This window comes from Elephantulus edwardii, unplaced genomic scaffold, assembly GCF_000299155.1.
Source record: "Elephantulus edwardii isolate Elephantulus edwardi_28Jun2011 unplaced genomic scaffold, EleEdw1.0 scaffold00100, whole genome shotgun sequence".
NCBI classification, from domain to species: domain Eukaryota; kingdom Metazoa; phylum Chordata; class Mammalia; order Macroscelidea; family Macroscelididae; genus Elephantulus; species Elephantulus edwardii.
This window is the reverse complement of record NW_006399850.1, coordinates 4,529,119-4,552,832: the sequence shown is the minus strand read 5'-3', so window position 1 is coordinate 4,552,832 and position 23,714 is coordinate 4,529,119. Positions and strand designations below refer to the sequence as shown.

The window sequence follows — 23,714 nt, the reverse complement described above, 5'->3', positions numbered from 1 at the left end:
TAGGGTCGCTATGAGTCGGAAACGACTCGACGGCACATAACAACAACAACAACAACAACCTTTCTTACAACTTCTCAGGTCATATCGATATTGTTAGTCTGTGGACAAAACTTTGAGTTTTAAGGATTTTCAACAGTCTACTTCTCCTAGCTAATTTCTATTCACTTTTTAAGATTCAGTTTAACCATAATTTACTCATGCCTCCACGGAAAAGATCAGAGGCCCTTCACATGAGTTTCCATAACACGCTGCCTATTTCTAGAAAAACTGTCACATACACAATAGTAAATTCATTCACCATCTTCTCTGCTAGTCTCCAAAGTACTCTGGAGGCAAGGTCTCTCTTGTTTGTAGGTGCTTCACTAGTTCTAATTTAATATGGCTATGCACACACACAAAATGCTGATTTCTATTTCACTTAGAACTGTATTACTTGACATGGAAAGATGTTTACAACATAGCAAGGTAAAGAACTAAGTAAAAAAAATTATATGTATATGTATATATATAATATATATAGATGTGTATGTATTATGTATATATATGACATCATCTGAGCTTCTTCCTACATGTCTTATCCGCATAAAAAAGTCTGAAATATGATATTTAAGATACTTAAAAATATTATCTCTGGATTTTAAGATTTGAGGGTCTGTTCCATATTTCTATATCCTAAAATATTCTTTGTTTCAAAACATTTAAATATGATACTTAATCTTTGGTTTTCCACTTGTGCTTGTTTAATGTACATAAATAATGACCTGTCCATATTTGTTCTAAATTTGTCTGTGCATATCCTTTGCAGTTTAAAGTCAAGTTAAGGGTTAGGTCTTAAGACCAATATCCTGAGCACTAGGAAGCTGGCCATAACAAGGGATGCTAAGGTGAGCCAATATGTGTAGTGCAGTATTTGTGCCACTGATTCTCTCAATAGACTGGTGGGTCAGTGGCACACACAGATAATTTCACAGAGACAAATCAGTGAAGCAGAACAAACATCCATGAACAAACTCAATGACACATTGATATTTAAGGTATAAAAAGTTAATAATTTCAAATCAGTGAGAAAAATAGGATTCATGAAATAATGTTCACTTAGTTGACTAGCAACAAAATAATACTTATTCCTCTTATCAACATAAATTGGATAAATAAAAACTTTGCATTTTAAAAAGAATTCATAAACTTCATAGGAGAACTTATGAGAGAATATATTTAAAATCTAAGGGTTAAGAAGAACTTTAAAAGACTATCCAGAAAATAATATATAAAGAAATACTTACTAGTATTAAGTACATTAAAATTATAACTTGTGCATGGCACAAAATACCACTAAAATAAAATAAAAAATATCAACTTGGGAAAAGTCTTCAATATATATATATATATATGACAATTAAAGCTTTTTCTGTAGAATGACACAAAGCAAACAGAAAAAGATTAATGATTTACGGGAATACACTGATCATTCTCAAAAGGAAGGAAATCAAGTAGTCAAAAGTTCAACCTCACTAACTTGAATTTTAAAGTTAATTAAAATTAATTTAAAATTTTCATTTTTCCTCATCAGATTACAAAAAGTAAAAAAAAGTACGTAATAGTTTGTCAAGCATGTAAGAAAATGAATAGTGGCAGAAGATACTGGTAAAAGCATAAATTGATACAACTTTTCTAAAATAAATCCAGAAATATGCATTAAAAATTTTAACAAAAACAATTTTAAACAAAAATTGTTAATCAATGGTACTCCAATGGATTTTCCTATCTTACAGTTTTATAGATAATATTCATACTTGTGAATATCATAAAATAGTCCAAATTTCCAAACACACTGAATAAGAAAAAATTATGAAAAGCTGTATGTGGCTTAAACATACATACACACACACACACATATGCATACACACACACACACAAATCTACAAATATGTCTAAGACTGTGCTCATCAAACTATTAACATTATTTAGAAGTTTTAATGGCACCTTTTAATGATTTCCTCTCTTTGAAAATTCAAGGTTGGAAATTCCATGTGAAGAATTCTAAACAAACAATGTCTATAAATTTCTCATAACAAGTCATAAATTAATTTTAAAAGCAAAAAGGTGGTTAATGTGGAATATTTTTCTAGTTCTCATTAAAATTGCTATTTCACAAAACAATCAAAAGTTTAAATAGTACCTTTCAATTTCCAATAATGTCAGGTATGTACCTTTACTATTCCACTGAAAAACATCCTTGGGATTTGCCACTAATAACAATCACTATTCACAGGATTAAGAAAGCATTGAAACTATATAACCACAGTAATATTATGCTATGGAGTTAACTGTTCATTGCACACAAAAACAAAATACCAAATGAAAGAGTACTTCTTTTATGTTTACAATTATCTTCTTTGAGAACCCTTATTACTGCAGAAAAAAAAATTGCATATTTCTCTGAACTTGTAGGCTCAGGAGAAAGATATATTTTGAGAAGGTTAAGCTATGTTTAGCAAGGTAATCCTCAAGAGATGGATGCCAGAGAATTAAATATTCAGTACTTAAATTAACTTCTTATTTGGTACTTAGGAACAAATTGCCAAGAATTATCATCATCAAATAGAACGTCTATTGACTTTGTTGGGAAAAGAAAGTAAGTTCTTCTTAAAGAAAAAAAAATATTTTTATAAATGGAAAGAAAACAGCATTTTGCATGAATAATACAAGCTTTAAATCTTTAGAATGATGCTTGGGTTGTAGAGTGCTAACAGAAATGGCTCAAAACATCATTGCATGATGAGTAAGTTATGTCTTTATTTCCCACTCCTAGCTTCAGGCTTTTATAAGACATTCCAAAGAATGTAATGTGATACTATTTTTTTTTCCTACTGGAAACATTGAATTCGTTGTCAAAATTTCCAAAATTCTTAACAAGTAATTATTCCCCAAAATTTAACAAACATAAAATAAATTCAAACGAAAATACTTTAAATGTATAAAATTACAATTGACAAATCCTAAAAATACTTTTTTGCTTAAACACAAGAATGACCTTCTTTTAGGTCTTTCAAATTGAAATTCATTGTGATAACTAACCGCTAGGATACCAGGAGGTTATTGTTATTGTTGTGGTGTTGTTGTTGTGTACTGTCAAGTCAGAACTGACTCATAGCTGGCCTAGCTGACCGTCCAGTGGGTTTTCAGAAGCAGTTAATCACACAGGAGGAGACTGTCCATCCGTCTCCTGCAGAACAGCTGGTGGATTTGAAGTGTCTGCCTTTGAGGGGATGGCAGCTTCTTGCCACTAGGCTACCAGAGCTAATCACCAGGTGATTATTAGAATGTAGTAAAGAATTTCAACTTTTACTTAATAAACAAAAAAAAATCACCACACCAAATTCAGGAAATGGGCTTATTATATCATAAAAATGCATGTGGTTGATGCTGCTTGGTCCTCTCTAGTCAATTAACCAGGACACACAGCAACCCTATGAACAACAGATCGGAAGCTTGCCCTATCACGTGCCATTGTCACAATCTTTGTCACATTATTGTTGTAATCACTGTGCCCAGACAACTGCTGCGGGACTTCCTCTCTTTTGCTGATCCTCTTCCTTTCCCAGCATGATGTCTTTGTCCAAGGATTGCCTTCTTCTGACAACATGCCTGAAGTATGACCATGCAAATTCCCCATCCTTGCCTCTAAGGAGCACTCTGGTTGCATTCCTTCTGAGACAGATTTGTTGAATCTTTTGCTAGAGGATATTCAATACTCTCTTTGAACACTGCAATGCAAGGCATAAATTCTTATTCAGTCTTCCTTATTCACTGTCCAACTTTCAGCTGTACACAAAGCAATTGAAAACACGATGGTTTTCATCAGGCATATCTAAGTCACGTGAAGATGGCACAGGAAAGGGCATTGTTTCTGTCATAGGATTGCTGTAAGCTGTAGTCTACTCAACAAATACCTAACAACAACAATAGCAAAGTAAGCAAATAGTTTTGCTACACTAAATAATATTTTACTCTTTGGAAAAGAAGCCCTATGGATGCTTAGTCTCATCAAGATGGTAGCATATTCATTTCTAGAAGTCTCTTCTCTTACTTAAGAAACTTTTCAATTATTTACTCTCCCACAAAAGTTAAATTCAAATTCCAAAGAAAAGGGAGATTACAAGATAAAAGAAACATCAAGAAAGAATTGGTTGTCTGCATGATTTAGTATGATGGTCAAATATATTTCAAAAGACTGGATTCCTCAGCCTGAAACTATTAGTTATGTAAGCCTTATTTTACTTTTTTTAACCTTAGTTTTCACCTTGTAGTCCAGAAAGTTGTTATGAAGATACACATATGAAATTACATGGATGATACTTTGGAAATTCTAAGCCAATCCTCAAAGGTCAGCTAATGACAGGTGAAGGGGAGCTCTGGTGGCATAGTGGCAAGAAGCTGCGCTGCAATCCCAAAGGCACGCAGTTTGAGCCCACCAACTGCTTCACAGAAGAAAGATGGGTAATCTCCTCCTGTGCAACTAATTGCCTCTGCAACCACGCTGAAGGGTCAGTTACGGGTCAGTTGCGGGTCGGTTCAAACTCTATGGTACACAAGAACAATGATAAGTGATGGTTCATGACAACAACAGCTGAACACAGAGACACTGCTCTCATCTGGGAGAGAGTGGAAATAGAATTGAAAAAAACAAAAACCTGAACCTCTCTTAATGTCCTAAAACGAAAGTCTTTTTTTGGGGGGGGGCATTTTTTTAAGATAATTTTTATTTATTTATATATTTATTCTTCTTATGTGTGTACCGTCAAATTGGATCTGACTGGTACAGGAGGCGATTGTTCCTCCTTCTTCAGCAGAGCATCTGGTGGATTTGAACCGTGCACCTCTGGGATTGCAGTGCAGTTTCCTACCACTAGGTCACCAGAGCTCGCCGAAAGTCTTTTTAAAATCTAAAGCTCAAGGAAATAATCTTTTGAAAATGTAAATCTACTTTAACATTTCATTACTAGTGGAACTCTTACCTATCTTGCAATTCTTCAGCCGTAATAAGATCATCTGAGAAAAGCTTTCCAGTGGCTCCAAGTAGAGTATTGTGGCCTTTTTTGTCAGCTGTATGAAATACTCGAGAAGCTAGGCACAAGTCAATAGGCAGTCCATGGGTTGGGATAGTGGTGCAGAGGTCATGAAGGCTAGAAGCAGGTTCGTCTTTTTGTTTTTTGCTAAATAGATAAGAAAGTAAACTTCTGTGTTATTTTGTCATTAAATATAATATGTATTTACACATTTCATATCAACAAACTAAGTATCACAATATAAGGATCATTGTCTCAAGTTCCAAACTTCTATGTCCAAAAGCCTTGATGAACATACCAACCATGCTGTCTCACAGGCACTTCAGAATTGACAAACCTAAAAGTAAACTCATCATCATCCCCTCCTCAAGTTACTTATTCTCCTGAATTCTAGAGCTCAGTTGGAGACATCATAGGTCATGTATGACTTCACTGCATGTATGACTTCACTGCTCCTCTGCTTGAATGTATGTCCTTGAAGAAATAGAGTAACTATCTATTAGCTACCCTCAATAGACTTATTCTTCCCAAATCAGTGTGGCATTCCCCCTCCAATTATACTAGTTTCTCTCCAGCACTTCAAGAAGAGATGGGATATGAAGATCTGCATCCTCAATCCCCAGTTCCACTAGCATTCAATAAATACTTGATGAGTACCTACTCTGTGCCAGGCTCTGTATTTTATTTATTTTTTTCCTTTAATACCCACAATAAACCTATATATCATTATTTTTATCTTTCTCTTGCATAGACATAAAATTAGTGTGTGGCTACTGGGATTCAAATTCAACATTGCAGACAAATTTCTTTCTTATACAAGGTTTGAATCCACCAGCTGCTCCACAGGAGGATGAGCCATCTCTTTTAGCATGAGTTACAGCCTCTGAAAAACCATCAGAGGGCCAGCTATGAGTCAGGTGCACCTTGACAGCACACAACAATGTCTATTAAGGAGTCCAAAAATAAAATAGGAACACTGGTATGATGGTGGTAAAGCACTCAGATGCTAACCAAACCATTCAAAGTTCAAATCTACCAGCTAATCCACAGGAGAAAAATTGGCAGTCTATTCCTGTAAAGAATTACAGTATTGGAAATATTGACAAGCAATTCCACACTAAGTCTATGGAATTGCTATGAGTCAAATTCGAGTCAGTGATAATGAGTTTGTGTTTGAGGAAAGGGGATGAGATGAAAGCAGTCCTTATTAACCAATACTCCTCCACTTCCCTACTTAACTATACCTTCATGTTTCACCAAATAATAGCCTATGTTCTTGATAATCTCTAAGCCAAAGCTAACAATGTTGAATTCTTTATTTATATTTTTCTCCTTCTGTAAGGGTTTTGTTTTCCAAGTTTATACTATCTCAATTTTCATCTACCTCTCATAATCATAATTTGACTTTTGTGTTGTATATCATACAGTAGGAACTGACCCATAGCTACCCCTCCAGTGTGTTTTCAGAGGCAGTTAATCGCCCAGGAGGAGATTGCTCGTCCTTATCCTTTGAAGCAGCTGGTGGGCTCCAACTGAATGCCTTCAGGATTGCAACATAGCTTCTTACCACTAGACCACCTGAGCTCCCTAATTATTTATTTTTTTTAATTAGTCACTGAATTTTTCTTTTCCATCCTCCAAACTAGGGTGACTCAGTCTTCTCTTCCACATAGGAAAAACCATCTTCATTGCTGTTCCTTCTGTGCTGACAGCATCCCATTGTCATTGTCATGTTGAAAATGACGCATAGAGACACCATGAACCCTGTTCAGTCCTGTGCCAACCTCACAATCTCTAACACAACCATGCCCATTGTGGCAGTCACTGTGTCAATCCACCAGACTGAGAGTCTTCCTCTCCTTTGCGGACCCTTCCCCTTTCCAAGTATGATGTCCTTCAAAGAATAACCTCTCCTAGCAACATGCCCAGAGTATGTAAGATGAAACTTCACTGTCCTTGCCTTCAAGGAGCTCTCTGACTGAACCATCTCCAAGACATAAATATTTGTTCTTTTGGCCTTTGATAGGATATTCAGTACTCTTTTCCAACACCACAGTTCAAAGGCATCAATTTTTATTCCATCATCCTTATTCTTTGTCCAGCTCTCAGCCACATAGCAAATGATTGAAAAGACCCTGTTCTAAAAATCAGGCATACATTAGTCCTCAAACTAACATCACTGTTCCTCAGTAATTTGGAAAGGCCCCTGATTTCAGACTTTCCCAGCTCTTCTCAGATCTGTAAAAGTTGGGCAACGACTGAGGAAGACTGAACAAGAATTGGTGTCTTTGAATTACGATGTTGGTGAAGAGTACTGAATAAACCACGGAATACCAAAAGAACAAATAAATCTGTCTTCATGAAATGTAGCCAGGTTGCCCCTTAGGAGCAAGGAGTGTGAGACTTTTCTCACATACTTTGGCATATTAGCAGAAAAGATCAGTCTTCTGAAAGAGCCATTTTTCTTGAAAAGATGCAGTATCAGCAAACAACCTCCATAATTAGATAAACTAATACACTGATTTCAACAATGAATGAATTCAAGCACAGATTGTAAGGGTGGTGAAAGATTGAGCAAGGTTTTAATCTATTTTTACTTACGGTTTCTGTGAGCCAAAGTTTACACAATTGCACCTAACAGCAATATTAATATTGTCAATTCCCAGCACAAATCATAAAGCCAACAAAACTTGTCAGTTCCTTTCAGTTACAAGTGAATATTGCTAATCCTTCTGTTCATCTCTGAACATCCTTCAAATATTATATCATGGGAAAATTTCACTGATTTTTCCTTTTGTTTCTCCTTTTACAAATGGTTATTTTCTATATTGCCCTTTTGTGTGTGTGTCATCTGTAGGATCCCTTAATCAAATAGGTAAAACTGTAGTCTGTTCACTGACTACTCCATTAGTCTGCAACTATCTTAGAAAAGTAAAATATTATGTAGAATATAGCCTTTAGAGTAAGCTGGGACTGGATAAAAATCTTGGTTCTACAGTTTTCACTTGAAAACTATATAGCCTTTCAGAGAGGAGCCCTGGTGGTGAAACGTGTTATGTGGTGGGAAGCTAACTGCAAGGTTAGTGGTTCTAAATCCATTAGGATCTCCTTAGGAGAAAGATGAGCAGACTCCTCCCAAAAATACATAACCTTGAAACCCAACAGAGGGTCACCATGAATTGAAATCAATTTAATGATAGAGGAGTTTTGGGATTTTGTTGTATTGGTGGGTGTTTTGTTTGGTTGATTATTTTGGGTTTGGTTTGGTGTTGTTTTTCAGTCTTCTGGAAGTTTTCTCTAAAATATAGATAAAAGTCTCTATTCTTGTATTTGTAAGAATTTTTATTAACTTAGTAAATTAATTCATAAATAACAGTTATATACCTGGTCCCTAAAAGTCGCTCAAGAAATTACTGTTTTATATTTACTCTTCTTATCTACCTTTTTACACTTCAAAGTACCTAATTCATTGCTAGTAATGAAATGTACATATCTCTCTCACATTGCCATCTAGTCAAAATCATCTCATAGCTGACCCTCCTGCAGGTTCTCAGAGTCTCTAATTCTGAATCATACAGGAAGAGGTTGTCCATCTTTCTCCCATGGAGCAGTTGGTGGATTCCAAACACCAGAGAAATGCAGCCTTTGAGTTATCAGCCCAATTCCCTATGGTCTGAGCCATCAAATCTCCCTATGTACATTAAAGAGAGCTGTTCATGTGATTTCCAAAGTGAAATGCAGCCAAACAGAAACAGGGCATAAAACTTCCACATTTTTATGTAAAGAAGAAGGCGGCAAGAGTTTTCAGGCAAGTAGGACATCCAACTACCCTGTGTTCTTAAGAAAAGACCAGAAGATTTAAAAACAAAGAAAAAGAGATGGTGACCTCTTATATCAAGGACATCTACATAATCACTGGCTAAGGGATATACTAGAGACTACATTTAGGATATTTTATTTTTCTTTAAAAAAGAAAAACTATCACAGCCAATCTGTATTGTCATGTTCCCCATCACATCTCAATAATATAGATCAACAAGTGAATGTCTTTTAAGTAGATGGCTGAATTTGCAAGACAGTAATTTAATTTGAAGGCTTATTACTGGTGAGAAAAGTTAAATTAACAATCAATTGAAGAAAAAAAAGAATAAAAAAATTTCCAATAATATTTTCCCAAATCTTCTCCTACAATATAAGTTTTCTCTGTTCTTCTGGATACTATTCTTTCCTTCTCTTTAGTGGAACCATCAAATTTCATTTTTAATGAATTAAAAGAGCACTGTGTACATCAAGAAGATCTACAAATATTTTTGGCATGCTCAAAAAAGACTGTGTGTTTTTATAGCATACTCTCCTTAAACAGGACTATTTGTCATTCTTTGAAACACTAAGACATAAAAAAGAAAAGACCCTGGCTCTGTGTGTGGCCATGCTACTTTGCTTAATGCACTAAAATGCAAGGTTTTGTCAGGGAAAAAAGTCAAGAAGTTTCTGCACCATTGATAATCTGACAGTAACTATTTATTGAAGGTAAAATACTTGTTGTCTGCTGTCACTATTTGTTTTAATACATAATCTGGCTAACTAAATGAGCTTAAAGCAATGCAGATAAGCAATGGCATGTACAGGGTCACTTAAATGCCAATTTGACGGTTTCATAAACTTTGGAATTCTTTTCCCATGAGTCTATTCTCAGCTACTTAATTGTGAGTAATATCCATTTACAAACTTTAGGTTGGCCATAAAAAAGGTTGTCTTCCATGTCCAGCACACCTTTCAGTGCCCTAAGAAACAACAAGAGCTAATAATTAAAGCTTCTTTAAACCTCCATAAAGAACTAAATGAAGAAGAATCTAGAAGAAACCAAGCCATAAAAACGTATCGGTGGTACAAGGAGAAAAATCACTTTCAACAAGGTAAATGGTAAAGGCAAACTATAATCTAAATTACATTTATACCCTATGATTGAAAATTAATTCCTGTAGTAAAATTAATTGCCAATTAAAAGAATATTAGGGAAAATGAAATAGGAAACAATATCAGAGAGGAAAAAAGTCACCCAAATGATCAAATTTATTGTCCTATGGTCATTTTGTTAGGTTAGCGTTTATTTTTCCATAATATGATTAGCCAATATAATAAGCAGTTCTACAAATGAGACATTACAATGACCAGAAAATAAAATCCAACATGCTAATATTTCATTTTTCTTTATTCAGTTTTTATTTGAGCTATTATTATATCATCAAAGTAAGATTCAGTTAAAAGTTATTTAAAACGTGGAATAGAACATATATATTCTAACTGCAAATCAGCCACTAATTCTTCAGGCAACTCAGATTAAATATGCAAATTTCTAAAATATCTTTATCTTTTTAAAAAATGTGCATTTTCATTTATAAGTGCTATAAAATAACTTCTCTTCCAATAATAAAATTTATAAATTAAATTAGTCACCTTTTAGTTACTTTTTTATCTCCTAAGAATTTGAAAGACTTCGCCAATCTTCGTTGGTAAAATCCATATTTACTTTTTCTAAATCGCTTCATTTCTTTTCCTTTAATTTGCAAGAATTCTGATGATGAAACCTTTAGAAAATATATAAAGCATTCTGTTAAAGGAAGTTATAGCATGAGAGTTATCTAATGTCACATCTTACGAGCTTCTAATATTTCAATGTATATTTTATTAAGAATATAACTCCTAAAGGTTAATTGATAATTGGGTGCTCTTGAGGTCAATTCCAATTCATTGTGGCCTCACATATGCAGACTAGAATTTCTCCATAAGGTTTTCAAGGCTGTGACCTTTCAGAAGCAGGTCACCAGACTTATCTTCTGGATCACCTATGAATAGATTTATACCATCAGCCTTTCCATTAATAGTCCTTAACTGTTTCAGTCAACCTAGAAACTCTGGCTCATAGAGACCCTATGAACAAAAGATTTGAACCTTGTTCTATCCTGCACCATCCTCACACTTCCTGATACACAGAGAGACTTTTGCAGCAGTCACTGTGTCAACCCATCTGGCTCAGGGTCTTCCTCTCCTTCGCCAACCCTCCACCCTTCCCAGCGTCATGTCCTTCTCCAAGGAACAGCCTCTCCTAGCAACATGCCAAAAGCATGTGAGGCAAAGCCTCATCATGCTTGCCTCCAAAGAGCACTCCTACTGCACTTTTTCCAAGACATTTTCATTTGTTCTCTCGGCAGTTTATGGGATGTTCCGCCGTGCTCTTCTCCAACACCACAGCTCAAAGACATTCCTTTTCCGTCATCCTTACTCACTGTCCGGGTATCAGATGCATAGCAAGTAATGGTAAATACTATGGCCTAAATCCGATGTATCTTAGTCCTCAAACTGACATCATTACTTCTCAATAATTTTGAAAGACCCCTAACTGCAGATTTCCCCTGTGCAAAGTGTCTTCTTATTTTCTGACTGCTGGTACCAAGGGTGTTAATTGTGGATCCAAGCAAAATGAAGCTGTTGACAGTTTCAGGTTCCTCTCCATGCACTATGATGCTGTCTATCGGTCCAGTGTTAAGATTTTTTTTGTTTTCTTGACATTGAGATACAATCCATACTGAAAACTGCATTCGCTGATCTTCAACAAGTGGTTCAAGTCCTCCTCACTTTCAGTAAGAAAGGTTATGTCATCTGCATAACACAAGTTATTGATGGGTCTCCCTCCAATCCTGATGCCACATTCCTCTTCACAGAGTCTAGCTTCTAAGATCATTTGCTCCGCATAGAGACTGAATAAGTATAGAGAAAGAATACAATCCTGATGCACTCCCTTCTAAATTTTAAACCATGTAGTGTGCCCCTGCGTAGAATTTTCACACGAGCACAATTAAGTGCTCTGGGATTCCCATTCTTTTCAATGTCAGCCACAACTTGTTATGATCCACACAATCAAATGCCTTTGCAGAGTCAATACAACACAAAAAGACATTCTTCTGGTATTCTTTACTTTCAGCCCGGATCCATCTGACATCAGGAATGGTATCCCTGGTGCCACAGCCACTTCTAAATCCTGCTTAAAATTCTAGCAGTTCCCAATTTATGTACTGTTCTAGCCATTTTTAAATTATCGTTGTATTTAAAAGTCAGTTGGGTCTTGCCGAGGATGAGTCTTCAGCTTGAAGAAATTGGATGCTGCAGCCATTTATTTACTTGAAAGCTGGATATAAACTGTTTGGTTTTTATTTTGTTTACAATCAAGTATAAGCTGATTGGTTGTTTTTTATTTGTTAACAGTCAGCTGTAGGTTGCAAACCTCTTGTTTAAGCAGTAAGCACCTGGTGGGTAGGTCTTTGTATTTAAAAGTGGGCTGGACTTGTGGGCCACAGGCCCTCTGGCCTGGTGTTAATTGTGTTTGGAGAGAACATTGTTCTGAGAGATACAGCATTTGTCAGTTACTGAGATAACCTGGGGTTACTGTGATACTGAAATCAGTGCCACTGGTGTGTCAAATGCCATACAGATTACCCATTGTGGACAGGTTTTGGTGAAGCTCCTTGATTAAAAAAGACTAGGAAGCAAGATGGACACCTACTTGCTAAATATCAGGCTTTTGAAAAGAGTATGAAAAATGGTAAACTGATAGTTTCCTCTAAATCTCCTCCTAAATTTATACATTTATACCTTTATAATAATAAAAATATTAGCACCATATTTATTTATAATGTCTTTATTATCTTAAATCATTTAAAAGGATATTTAAGATTTTTATGCCTATGAATCTCTTCTTGATTAGTACTTTACTAGAACTTATCCTTAGTCTTTTCAAGTTTGGCATAACTAATGCTTCCAAGCACAAGCTAAAAAGAACTTTCATAAATTATACAAGTATTTTGAATATTTATCATAAATTTATAAAGGAAGGTTTTTTATAAATAAGGTAGAGAGTTTGGACTTAATATAGTAATGAAAGAGCTGTTGTAATGTCTTGAATACAGATGTAACAAAAATCTAGAGCTTTCTATCTAACTACCTAGTTAATATTTTAATTCTCTTCATCAAACAGTCATCTCTTCTGGTTTGAACACTCAACATAGAATTTAGATCTATCCAATGGCAATCTGATAATCCTTTGAAACTTGTTCAGTTATTAAAATTTTTTTGTTTCTTTATTAATGAATCTAAAAACATTGCTCAATTAATCTCAGTTCAGACCTTGGGAACTATACAGGCATGACGTAGTGCTCTTCTCTTTGACAGTGAAATTAAATATTTATAGGGCTGACTTTCCTTGATAAGCGTTTCCCTCACCGACAAGCACCACAGTCCCTTCAACTTTGATTTACATGGCATAGATTTCAAGTACTAAGCTTTGTCCTCTTGAATAGCCTATTTATTTCCACTCTCCAATTTGTTCTACACTAGTCTGAACATAGTATTCGAAGTAAATTATGGTCAGATATTTCTTCCCTATACTTTTTAAAGTTTAATGAATATTTATCATTTAGTGACAGAAATAGGCAACAATAACTTTCTAACAGAGAAAAGGGTCAATACACTATAACATAGCCAGGTAGTGGCACACAGTAAAGCCATTAAAGGCATATTTTGGAGAACATAAAATAAAAACATATAAAAAGAAAGCATCATGACTTAACAAGGATAAGGAATAGTGCAGTTAAGTACGCAGGTGTGCTGCGTTGTTGTTATATGCCACCTATGTACAATATCCCTAAAACTTGCTCTATCCTGTGCCAAACTTATTGTCTCAGACACACCTATCCTCATTACCCCAGTCACTGAATCAGTCCATCTCATTGAGAGTCTTCCTCTCTCGCACTGTCCCTCCATCCTTCCAAGCATGATGCCCCCCTCCAAGGATTGGTCCCTTCTTGAAACATGCCCAAAGTACATCAGACGAAGCCTCAGAATCCTTGCCTCCAAGGAGCAGCCTGATTTCATTCTCTCCAGTATGAAACTGTTATCCTGGAAGTCCATGGTAATACTGTTCTCCAGCACCACAGCTCAAAGTCATCAGTTCTTTCTATCATCTCTAGTAATTGTCCAGCTTTCTGACACATAGTAAATAATTGCAAAGACTATGACCTGGATCGGGCACACCTTAGTCTCCAGACTGACATCATTGCTCTTCAGAGGTCCCTGACAGCAGACTTTCCAAATGCAATTTGTCTTTTGATTTCCTGTAAGCTGGTACCAAGAGTGTTGTTTGTGGAATCAAGCAAACTAACGCTGTTAACAATTTCAATCTCTTCACCATCTATCATAATGCAGACAATCAGTCCAGTCTTTGCTCTCTTGATGTTGAGCTTCAATCCATATTTAAGGCTGCAGTCTTTGACCTTCTTCAACAAGCACTTCAGGTCCTCTTCAGTATCAGCAGGCATGGTTGTGTCACCTGCATAACACAGTTTGTTGATGAGTCTTCTGATGCCACATTCCTCTTCATAGAGCCCAGCCTCCCAGATAATCTATTCTTCATATAGATTGGAAAAGTATGGAGATAAGACAGATCCCTGGTATACATCCTTCCCAATTTCAAACCACTCAGTGGTTCCTTGTCTGTTCTGATGACTGCCTTCTGGTCCAAGTATAGGTTTCACATAAGCATAGTCAAATATTCTGGGGTTCCCATTCTTCTCAGAGTTAGCCACAGCTTGTTTTGATCCACACAGTCAAATTCCTTTGCATAGTCAATGAAACACAGATAGACATTCTTCTGGTGTTCTCTGCTTTCAGCCAAGATCCATCTAACATTAGATAGAATATCTCAGCCTCTTCTAAACCTACCCTGCACATTTGGCAGTTCTCTCTTGATGTGCCAATCCAGTCATTTTTGCATGATTTTCAGCAGAATCTTGCTTGTATGTGATATTAATTATATTGTTCAATAATTTCCTCACTCTATTGGGTCATCTTTCTTTGGAATGGGAACAAATATAGATCTCTTCCAGTCAGTTGGCCAGGTGGTTGTTTCCAGATTTCTTAGCACAACTTAGTGAGTCCATCCAAGGCAACATCTGTTTGTTGAAACATGTCAATTGGTATGCCATCAATACCTGGGGCCTTGTTTTTTGCTAATTCTTTCAGAGCAGTTGAACGCAGGCTATACACATGGATTTCACCTGATGGTATGCATAGGAATCAAATCCATTACATCTGTGCAAAGAATTGCTAGAGAAGCTCAATATCAGCTGTGAAAACTAGGCCAGGTGCTAATTGTGGAACAGACCACCAACTACTCATATGTAAGTTCAAGCTGAAGTTCAAGAAAATTAAATCAAATCCACAAGAACCAAAATTTGACCTTGAGTCTATCCTACTCGAATTTCAGAACCATCTCAGAAACAGGTCTGAGACCTTAAACACCAATGAGCGAAGACTTGATGAGCTGAGGGAGGATATCAAGAATATCATCCATGAAGAATGCAAAAGTTCATTACAAAGACAGAGGTGGAAGAAAAGACCAAGATGGATGTCAGAAGAGATTCTGAATATTGCTGAGAAGTAAAAGCAAAGGGAAGAAATCAATAAATTAAGAGCTGCCAAGATTTCAAATGGCAGCTCAGGAAGACAAAGCAAAGTATTATAATTAAATGTGCAAAGAGCTGTAGACAGAATGTGCAAAGACTGAACTCACTCAGAATTTCTTAAGCTAAAAGAACTGAAAAACAAATTCAAGCCTTGAGTTACAATACTTAAGGATGCTTTGGGCAGAATATAAATGATCCAGGAACCATTAGAAGAAGATGGAAGGAGTATACAGAGTAACTGTACCAAAAGGAATTGGCAGACACAGAAGAATTTCATGGAACAACATATGAGCAAGAGCCTATGGTGATGAAGGATGAAGTTGCTCTGAAAGAATGTAAGTGTATATTTTTTGAAAATCATTAAGAAAATGTACTAAAGGGCAATTGTTCTCATTGATTATATATTCCCTCTACAATCCAGAATTTCATGTATGATGCCCTTGATATCATCCCCCAATTCATCTGTCCTTCAGTCATTTGTGTTCAGTGCATTAAATATACTCTGTACTTAGTCTCTAAACTCAGCTGGAATACATTGAAGGTCATATTTTTACTTTCATGGACCATTCAATCTCTAACATTTTCTCTATCGCCAAGGCTATACTTTCCAATTACCAATCCTTCTTTTGATTCTAGCTTTTGCACTCGAATCATCAGTTACTCATAATGTACCTTGACTGCATGTTTGATCAATTTCAAACTGCAGAAAAGGGCAGAAATCTTGTATTTCTTTATTTTTGGTCCTAGTTATTAATGCACATATCTGAATAACAGACTATTTATTTACTAGTCTTTCGTGTGAGTGTGTGTGTGTGTGTGTGTGTGTGTGTGTGTGTGTGTGTGTTTCCGTGGATAGATACTATTATCATCACTGACAGCATCTACATGGGGATAGATCTTGAAAATGCAGCACAATTCCTCTTTAATATGTCATTCTTCAAATATAGACCATGTGATTGCCTGCTTCAAAATGGCCAATATCACTCTTATTTCAGATGTATCTCTGGTGGCTTAATGGTAAGGAATTCTGCTATCAACACAAATGTATATGGTTCAAATCCACAAGCTGTTCCACAGTAGAAAGATGGGTAGTCTCCTCCCGTATGATTTGCTGCCTCTGAAAACCCACAGGGTGATCACCTATGGGTTTGTTCCAATTCAGCAGTACACAGCAATAACAACACCAGGAATATTGATCTTTATTTCCTTCCAGGGCAAAAAAGTTTTAAAAAATTACTGTGTCATGGACTGTCAAAAGAACAAATTTGCCTTGCTAAAGACAAACCTATCCTGGAAGAAGTCCAGCCAGAATGTTCCTTAGAAGTTAGGATAGTGAAGCTTCATTTCACATACTTTGAGCTTCGCTTCATTTCACATACTTTGAGCTTCTTATCAAGAGAAGCTTGTCCCTGGAGAAAGATATTATTATGCTTGGTAAATTAGAGGGCCATGAAAAAGAGCAAGAGCCTCAATGTAATGGTTGGCACAGTGGCTGCAACAATGGGTTTAAACACAGCAGATTTTATGAAGACAGAACAGGGTTGGACAGGGTTCTGTTATGTTGCACAAAAGGTCACTATGAGTCAAAGCTGACTGTGCACCTAGCCACAACACGATCAGATCAGTCAAGAGAAAAGCACCTAACCACAACACGATCAGATCAGTCAAGAGAAAAACAGCCTTCCTTTATGATACTCATTCATCAACACAACCATGATTGCATTTGTCTTCCCATCTGAAGATGATGTTACAGCGTAAATCCTGAAGTTATTAAATATTACTGCTAATTGAAACACTGCATATCTATACACTTAGTTTGTTGGTTCAAAGGCAGGATCAAACACATATTTGTCTCAAATGAATTTTATTGCTAGTCTGACCAAACAAATCTTATTCATAAAGTTTCAGGTGTTATCTGCAAATCTAATCGATGACTCTTTCATATTTTCATCCAAATTACTGAGACATATGATGAAGTTCTAACACACTATACTAGTGTCGATCATCCACCAATGTGCATCCTTTGGATAACTAGTTGTAAATAGGCTTGTGTTCCTCTGACAGTAATCTTATCCCCAAAACTGACATTGAGAAGCTTTTATAAATGGATTGCTAAAATCCAGATTAAAGTAATAATAGCCAATGCTTATTGCATTTTCTTATATTGAAGTACTATTCTAAGTGGTTTGTCTCACAAATAATACTCAAAATAATGGCATAATGAAGGCATGGTCAAAATTCCATTTTAGACATAAAGTTAGGTAAGAAATTCAGTGATTTGCTCAAGATCCCACTGCTGGGAATGGTAGAATAAGGAATCCATCTCTGATATCTTGTGTTTTGTTGACTATGTTACTCTTACATTGAATACCAGGTCTAGACATCTTATGATGTTTATTCTAGGTTGATCTTGTAAGACTTGTTCTTGGGAAACCATGCGGGCTCCAAGAGATTACCAATAACTTTTATAAGGATTCAAACAAACTAGCCTTCTCAACATTTAATCATCCCAAGATTTTTTCCAAGATAAATACATAGGCTACAGAAACCATAATACTCAGCCTTGTTTTAACTAATCAGAACTACAGCCAGTCTCCAGACTTTTAGCACTTCTCCCATCGCACCAGCTCCTTTAAAGCTCTTGTGGACAAGGGTATATCACTCCTGTTGGCAGGAATCAGTGTTGTCTGAGACAACAGGTTGAAACTTATCTAAGTTAACTGTTAAAATCTTTTACCAACCTTGGGTTTCAAGTTTCTTTTATCAATTTTTCTTTTCTTTTTTTCTAAACTAATGATCATTCTCCTTGTCACATATGAGGGAAGCAACATAGGAGTTTATAAGTTTCCTTTTCTCTATTCATATTTCTATTTACTTGAAGCCTCAACCTTGTTCCAAAAAATAAATTAAGGCATCTCTGTCATCTGTTCTCATCACACCATTCAATCATAATGACAGGGTTATCCTTTCTTTTTTTATCTCTTTGCTCCAAAACTAACACACACACACACACACACACACACACACACACACACACACACAAATACTGTTTTGTTCTTAGCATTACTCACGGGCCTCAACACATTCTGGATCTTAGTCTTTTAGTATTATTATAGCTACATGTTACTTTAATATTTACCTATGGATATATTTCTTCTTTCATCCTTTGTATGCTTTAAAACTCTGAATACAATAGATCACTCATTATTGGGAGGTCTAAATGTTGGCACAACTCTTAAACTTCCTTTCATTATAGAATGTTAGGTCATGTAATCATATCTAAATTTTTCACAGACTTTTACTGACCTTTTCCCTCCTTAAGTGTTTCATAATCCTGTTATTGGCTAGTGTATGTCCGCCATTTTTTTCATAAGTCATCAGTATTTCATCTTTCTTTTTGTTGGCCCTGATTTAGACCACAGCATTAATGGCCTTTATTATATTAATAAGCTCCAAAAGTAGAAATGCTCATGCAGATAAGTATGTATCAAATTGTTCATTTTCTTGTGAATGAACCCTTCTGACATATGTCTCCGCAGGTGAAGTCATACACTGTTTCTCTCTCATACTTTTGTGTGAGTTCCATTAGTTCTGTCAAGCAGAGGTCCTTCTTCCCATTCAATTTGCCAGACTTAGTAAAGTACACTACTCCTTAATTCTTGTGCTAGACTAGATACTAAGTAGATACACAGACTCCAAGAGATTACCAATTACTTTTATAAAGATTCAAGCATACTAGCCTTCTCAACATTTAATCATCCCAAGATTTTATCCAAGATAAATGCATAGACTGCAGAAACCACAACACTCAGCCTTGTTCTAACAAATCAGAACTACTGCCAGTCTCCAGACTTTTAGCGATTCTCCTCATCGCAGCAGGCTCTCAAAGGCTCATTTTTTTTTTTTTTAAGGGGCATAGAAGATAATTGTATTTGAGACGTTTTGAGATTATTATTGAAGACTTATTAGGATGAAACACAGAAAAATGACTATGCTATTTTTATGGCATTATACTGTGTTCCACAATATCCCACAATAACCCATCATATTATCTTGTTAGGCATTCTCTTTTCCCCTGCTTGGAATACCTCTGGCTTCAGTTTATTTTCGTTGCTTTGTGCCATCACATTGGAAGCCACTCAAAGCTGACCCTTCAGTAGGATTTCAGAGGCAGTAATTTGCAAAGGAGGAGCTTTCCTATCTTCTGCTTGCAGAGTAGCTGGTGGATTCAAACAGCAGGGCTTTCAATTGGCAAAACAGTCACTTATCACTCCTTATCACTAGGTCACCAGAGCTCCCTAGTTTCCATTTAGAACCCTTTTTAACTCTTCTCCAAGTCTCTCTGTCCAAACTGTTCTTGTCAGTTCTGTGATATGAGCCACTTTTTTTTTTCATCTGAAAATGTCTTTTACTTACCCAAACATCCAGTAGTGGTTGATACCAAAAAGGTAGCACTACCAAGTAGTGGTGATGGTGGTTGTTGTTATGTGCTATCAAGTCGCTTGCGACTCATAGAGACCTTATGTACAACAGCCCTAAACCCTGCTCTATCCTGTGCCAATCATACTGCCTCTGACACACCCATCCGATTACCCCAGTGACTGAATCAATCTGCCTCATAGAGGGTCTTCCCCTCTTGCACTGTCCCTCCACCCTCCCAAGCATGATGTCCCTCTCCAAAAACCTGTCCCTCCTTACAACATGTCTAAAATATGTTAGACAAAGCCCCAAAATTCTTGCCTCCAAGGAGCAACCCTGTTTAACCCTCTCCAGGATGAGTCTGTTTATTTTCTTGGCAGTCCATGGTACATTCAGTACTCTTCTCCAGCACCACAGCTCAAAGGCATTAATTCTTCTTCTATTCTCCCTAGTCATTGTCCAACTCTCTGATGCATAACAAGTGACTGAAAAGACCATGGCCTGTATCAGACACACCTTAGTCTTCAGAGTGACACCATTGCTCTTCAGGACCCTGGACAGGTCCCTAACAGCAGGTTTTCCTATCGCAATATGGTTTTTTTTATTTCCTGGCTACTGGTGTCAAGATTGTTGACCATGGAGCCAAGCAGACTAAAGTTGTTAAAAATCTCAATCTCTTCTCCATCTTATTCAGATGCTGCCAATTGGTCCAGGGGTGAGAATCTTTGTCTTCTTGACATTGAACCTCAATACATACTGAAGGCTGCAGTCCTTGAGTCTCTGCAGCAAGCACTTCAGGTCCTCCTCAGTTTCAGCAAGCAGGATTGTGTCATCTGCATAACACAGATTGTTAGTAGATCTTCCTCCAATTCTGACACCACACTTGTCCTCATAGAGCCCAGCCTCCCAGATAATCTGTTCTGCATACATGTTGAAAAGGTATGGAGATAGGACACATCCCTGGCGTACACCTTTCCCAATTTTGAACCATGCAGTGTTTCCCTGCTCTGTTCTGACGACTGCCTCTTTGTCCAAGTATAGGTTTCACATTAGAATGATCACGTGTTCTGGGATTCCCATTCTTCTCAGAGTCAGTTTGTTATGATCCACACAGTCAAAAGCCTTTGCATAATCAATGAAACACAGATAGACATTCTTCTCGTATTCCCTGCTTTCAGCTAAGATCCATCTAACATCAGCTACAATATCCCTAGTACCACGACCCCTTTTAAACCCAGCCTGGACTTCTGGCAATTCTCTGCTGATGTGCTGTTCCAGTCGTTTTTGGATAATCTTCAGTAGAATCTTGCTTGCATGTGAAATCAGTGATATTGTTCTATAGTTTCCACACTCTATTGGATCACCCTTCTTTGGGATGGGAACAAATATAGATCTCTTCCAGTCAGTTGGCCAAGTGGTTGTTCTCCAGATTTCTTGGCACAACTTGGTGAGCACGCCCAGGGCAGCATTTGTTAGCTGAAATACCTCAGTTGGCATACCATCTATTCCTGGGGCCTCATTTTTGCTATTTCCTTCAAAGCAGCTTCAACTTCTTCCTTCATCACGATAGGCTCTTGCTCATATGTTGTTTCATTAAATACTTCTGTGTCTGCCAATTCCTTTTGATACAGTGACTCAGTATATTCCTTCCATCTTCTTTTAATACTTCCTAGATCATTTAATATTCTGCCTAAAGCATCGTTGATTTATGGCAATTCAAGGTTTGAATTTATTCTTCAGTTCCTTGAGCTTAAGAAATGTTGAACAGGTTCTGCCCTTTTGATTTTCTGACTCCAGCTCCTTGCAGATTTCATTGTAATATTTTGCTTTGTCATCCTGTGCTGCCTTTTGGAATCTTCTGTTCAGCTCTATACTATCTTGAATTCTTCCTTGTGCTTTGGCTTCTCTGCGCTCCAGTGCACCTTTAGAGTTTCTTCTGACATCCATTTAGGTCTTTTTTCTCTCTTCTATCTTTGTAATGACCGTTTGCACTCTTCCTGGATGGTACATTTGGCATCCTCCTACAACTCATTAGGTCTTTGCTCATTAGTGTTCAAGTCCTCAAACATGTTCCTGAGATGGTTCTGAAATTCAGGTGGAATGAACTCAAAGTCATATTTTGGGTCCTGTGGATTCAGTTTCATTTTCCTCAGCTTCAGCTTGAACTTGCAGATGAGTAGTTGGTGGTCGTTTCCACAATCAGCTCCTGACCTTGTTTTCACAGCTGATATTGAGCTTCTCCAGTGGTTCTTTCCGCAGATGTAATCGATCTGATTCCTATGCATACCATCAGGTGAAATCCATGTGTATAGCCTGTGTTTATGTTTCCTACAAAACGTATTTGCAAAGAATAAGTCATTGGTTGTGCAAAATTCAATCATTCTATTTCCAGCTTCATTTCTGTCACCATGTCCATGTTTTCCAACTACTGATTCAAAGTGGTAAGGAGTGAAAGACTAGAAATGGACTACCTCAGTTCAAGTTTTGCCTCTATAACTTAATATCTTTGTCCAAATTACCTGTCATCTCTATAACTTAAGAGTTTTAGCTATAAAAGGAGTTATATAATAAGTTATTACTATAAAATAACATATACAAATGCGTAAGGAAGCTAGCACATGATAAACACAAATTCTACCTACCGTAAAAAGTAACTGCCTCTTTCTGACCAAAATTAATATTGCATAATTTCTTATAGTACTTACTCCTATTCACAATAAACCAAAAGAACTATTTTCAAATGGCTTTTCCAGGGAAGGATTTGAAAATCCTGTCCGGTTGTAACTCTTTGGTGCACTCACCATTAAGCATTTTCCTCTCATGTACACCTTTTATTTTCAAATTCCCAGTGACTCAGATTGAAGCCTAGATAAAAATAATCACCTGTGCACACTTTTTTAACTCTTTTTTTTTTCACCAAAATATCATCACCTTAACGGATCAATCAAACCTCAGCTTCCATGACTCTGAGATTAGTGCTAGATGGTACCTGCCTATCAGTGCCAACCACTCTGCAAGAGATCACAATAGGGGGTCCTAGATAGAGGAGAAAAATGTGACACAAAAGTCAGTCAGGATAGAGAAGGCTGGAATCCTTGATTTTTAGTCTCTTTTAGACCCATCAAGTCTAGAATTGAACTCACTTTTTTGGCTCAACTTTTTAACAAAACAACAGACAAGTCCATGAGGTAGTACAATTATAACCGGGAATTCTATTCTCCTTGGAACAAATAGCCACATAAGATCAAAAAAGCAGTATTAGTTCAAAGACAAAGTTCAGAAGGCTGGAAGGGATAGGAAAAGTGAAAAGAAAACAGGAAATATAAGAAGGAAGTGAGGATCAGTACTGTTACATTGTGGCGATGGCAATCAATGTCATGAAAAAAAATAGGTATGAATTATCGCATGGAAAATTAATTTGCTGTGTAAACTTTCATCCTAATCATTAAAAGACATTTTGGGAGAGGTGACATAGTACAGTCTTTAAAGAAGCTTTCTAGGTCTCAACATATAAAAAATGTCAATCTAACACATATGACTTCACTTGGAATAATTAGCAAGGAATGTTAAGGCCAGCTTCACTTGATACTCCAAGAGTATGCTTCAAAAGGCAGCACACTTTTGATTGAATTGGCCACCAATCCCTGATAGCAGTTGTAGACTTTTCTCTGGCTACCTGAATATCTTCTTTATTATCTCCCCCCAACCC

General features: G+C 36.6%; 1 protein-coding gene across 1 annotated transcript in view; it reads right to left on the bottom strand.

Moving 5' to 3' along the window:
* Positions 1–10,522: 10,522 nt before the first annotated feature.
* Positions 10,523–23,714, bottom strand: part of LOC102861063 (putative uncharacterized protein C14orf25-like) — a 125,638-nt gene continuing 112,446 nt past the window's right edge. Inside the window, exon 5 of the mRNA XM_006891583.1 lies at positions 10,523–10,657. Coding sequence (XP_006891645.1) covers positions 10,523–10,657 — 135 coding nt within the window. The remainder of the gene's footprint in view (positions 10,658–23,714) is intronic.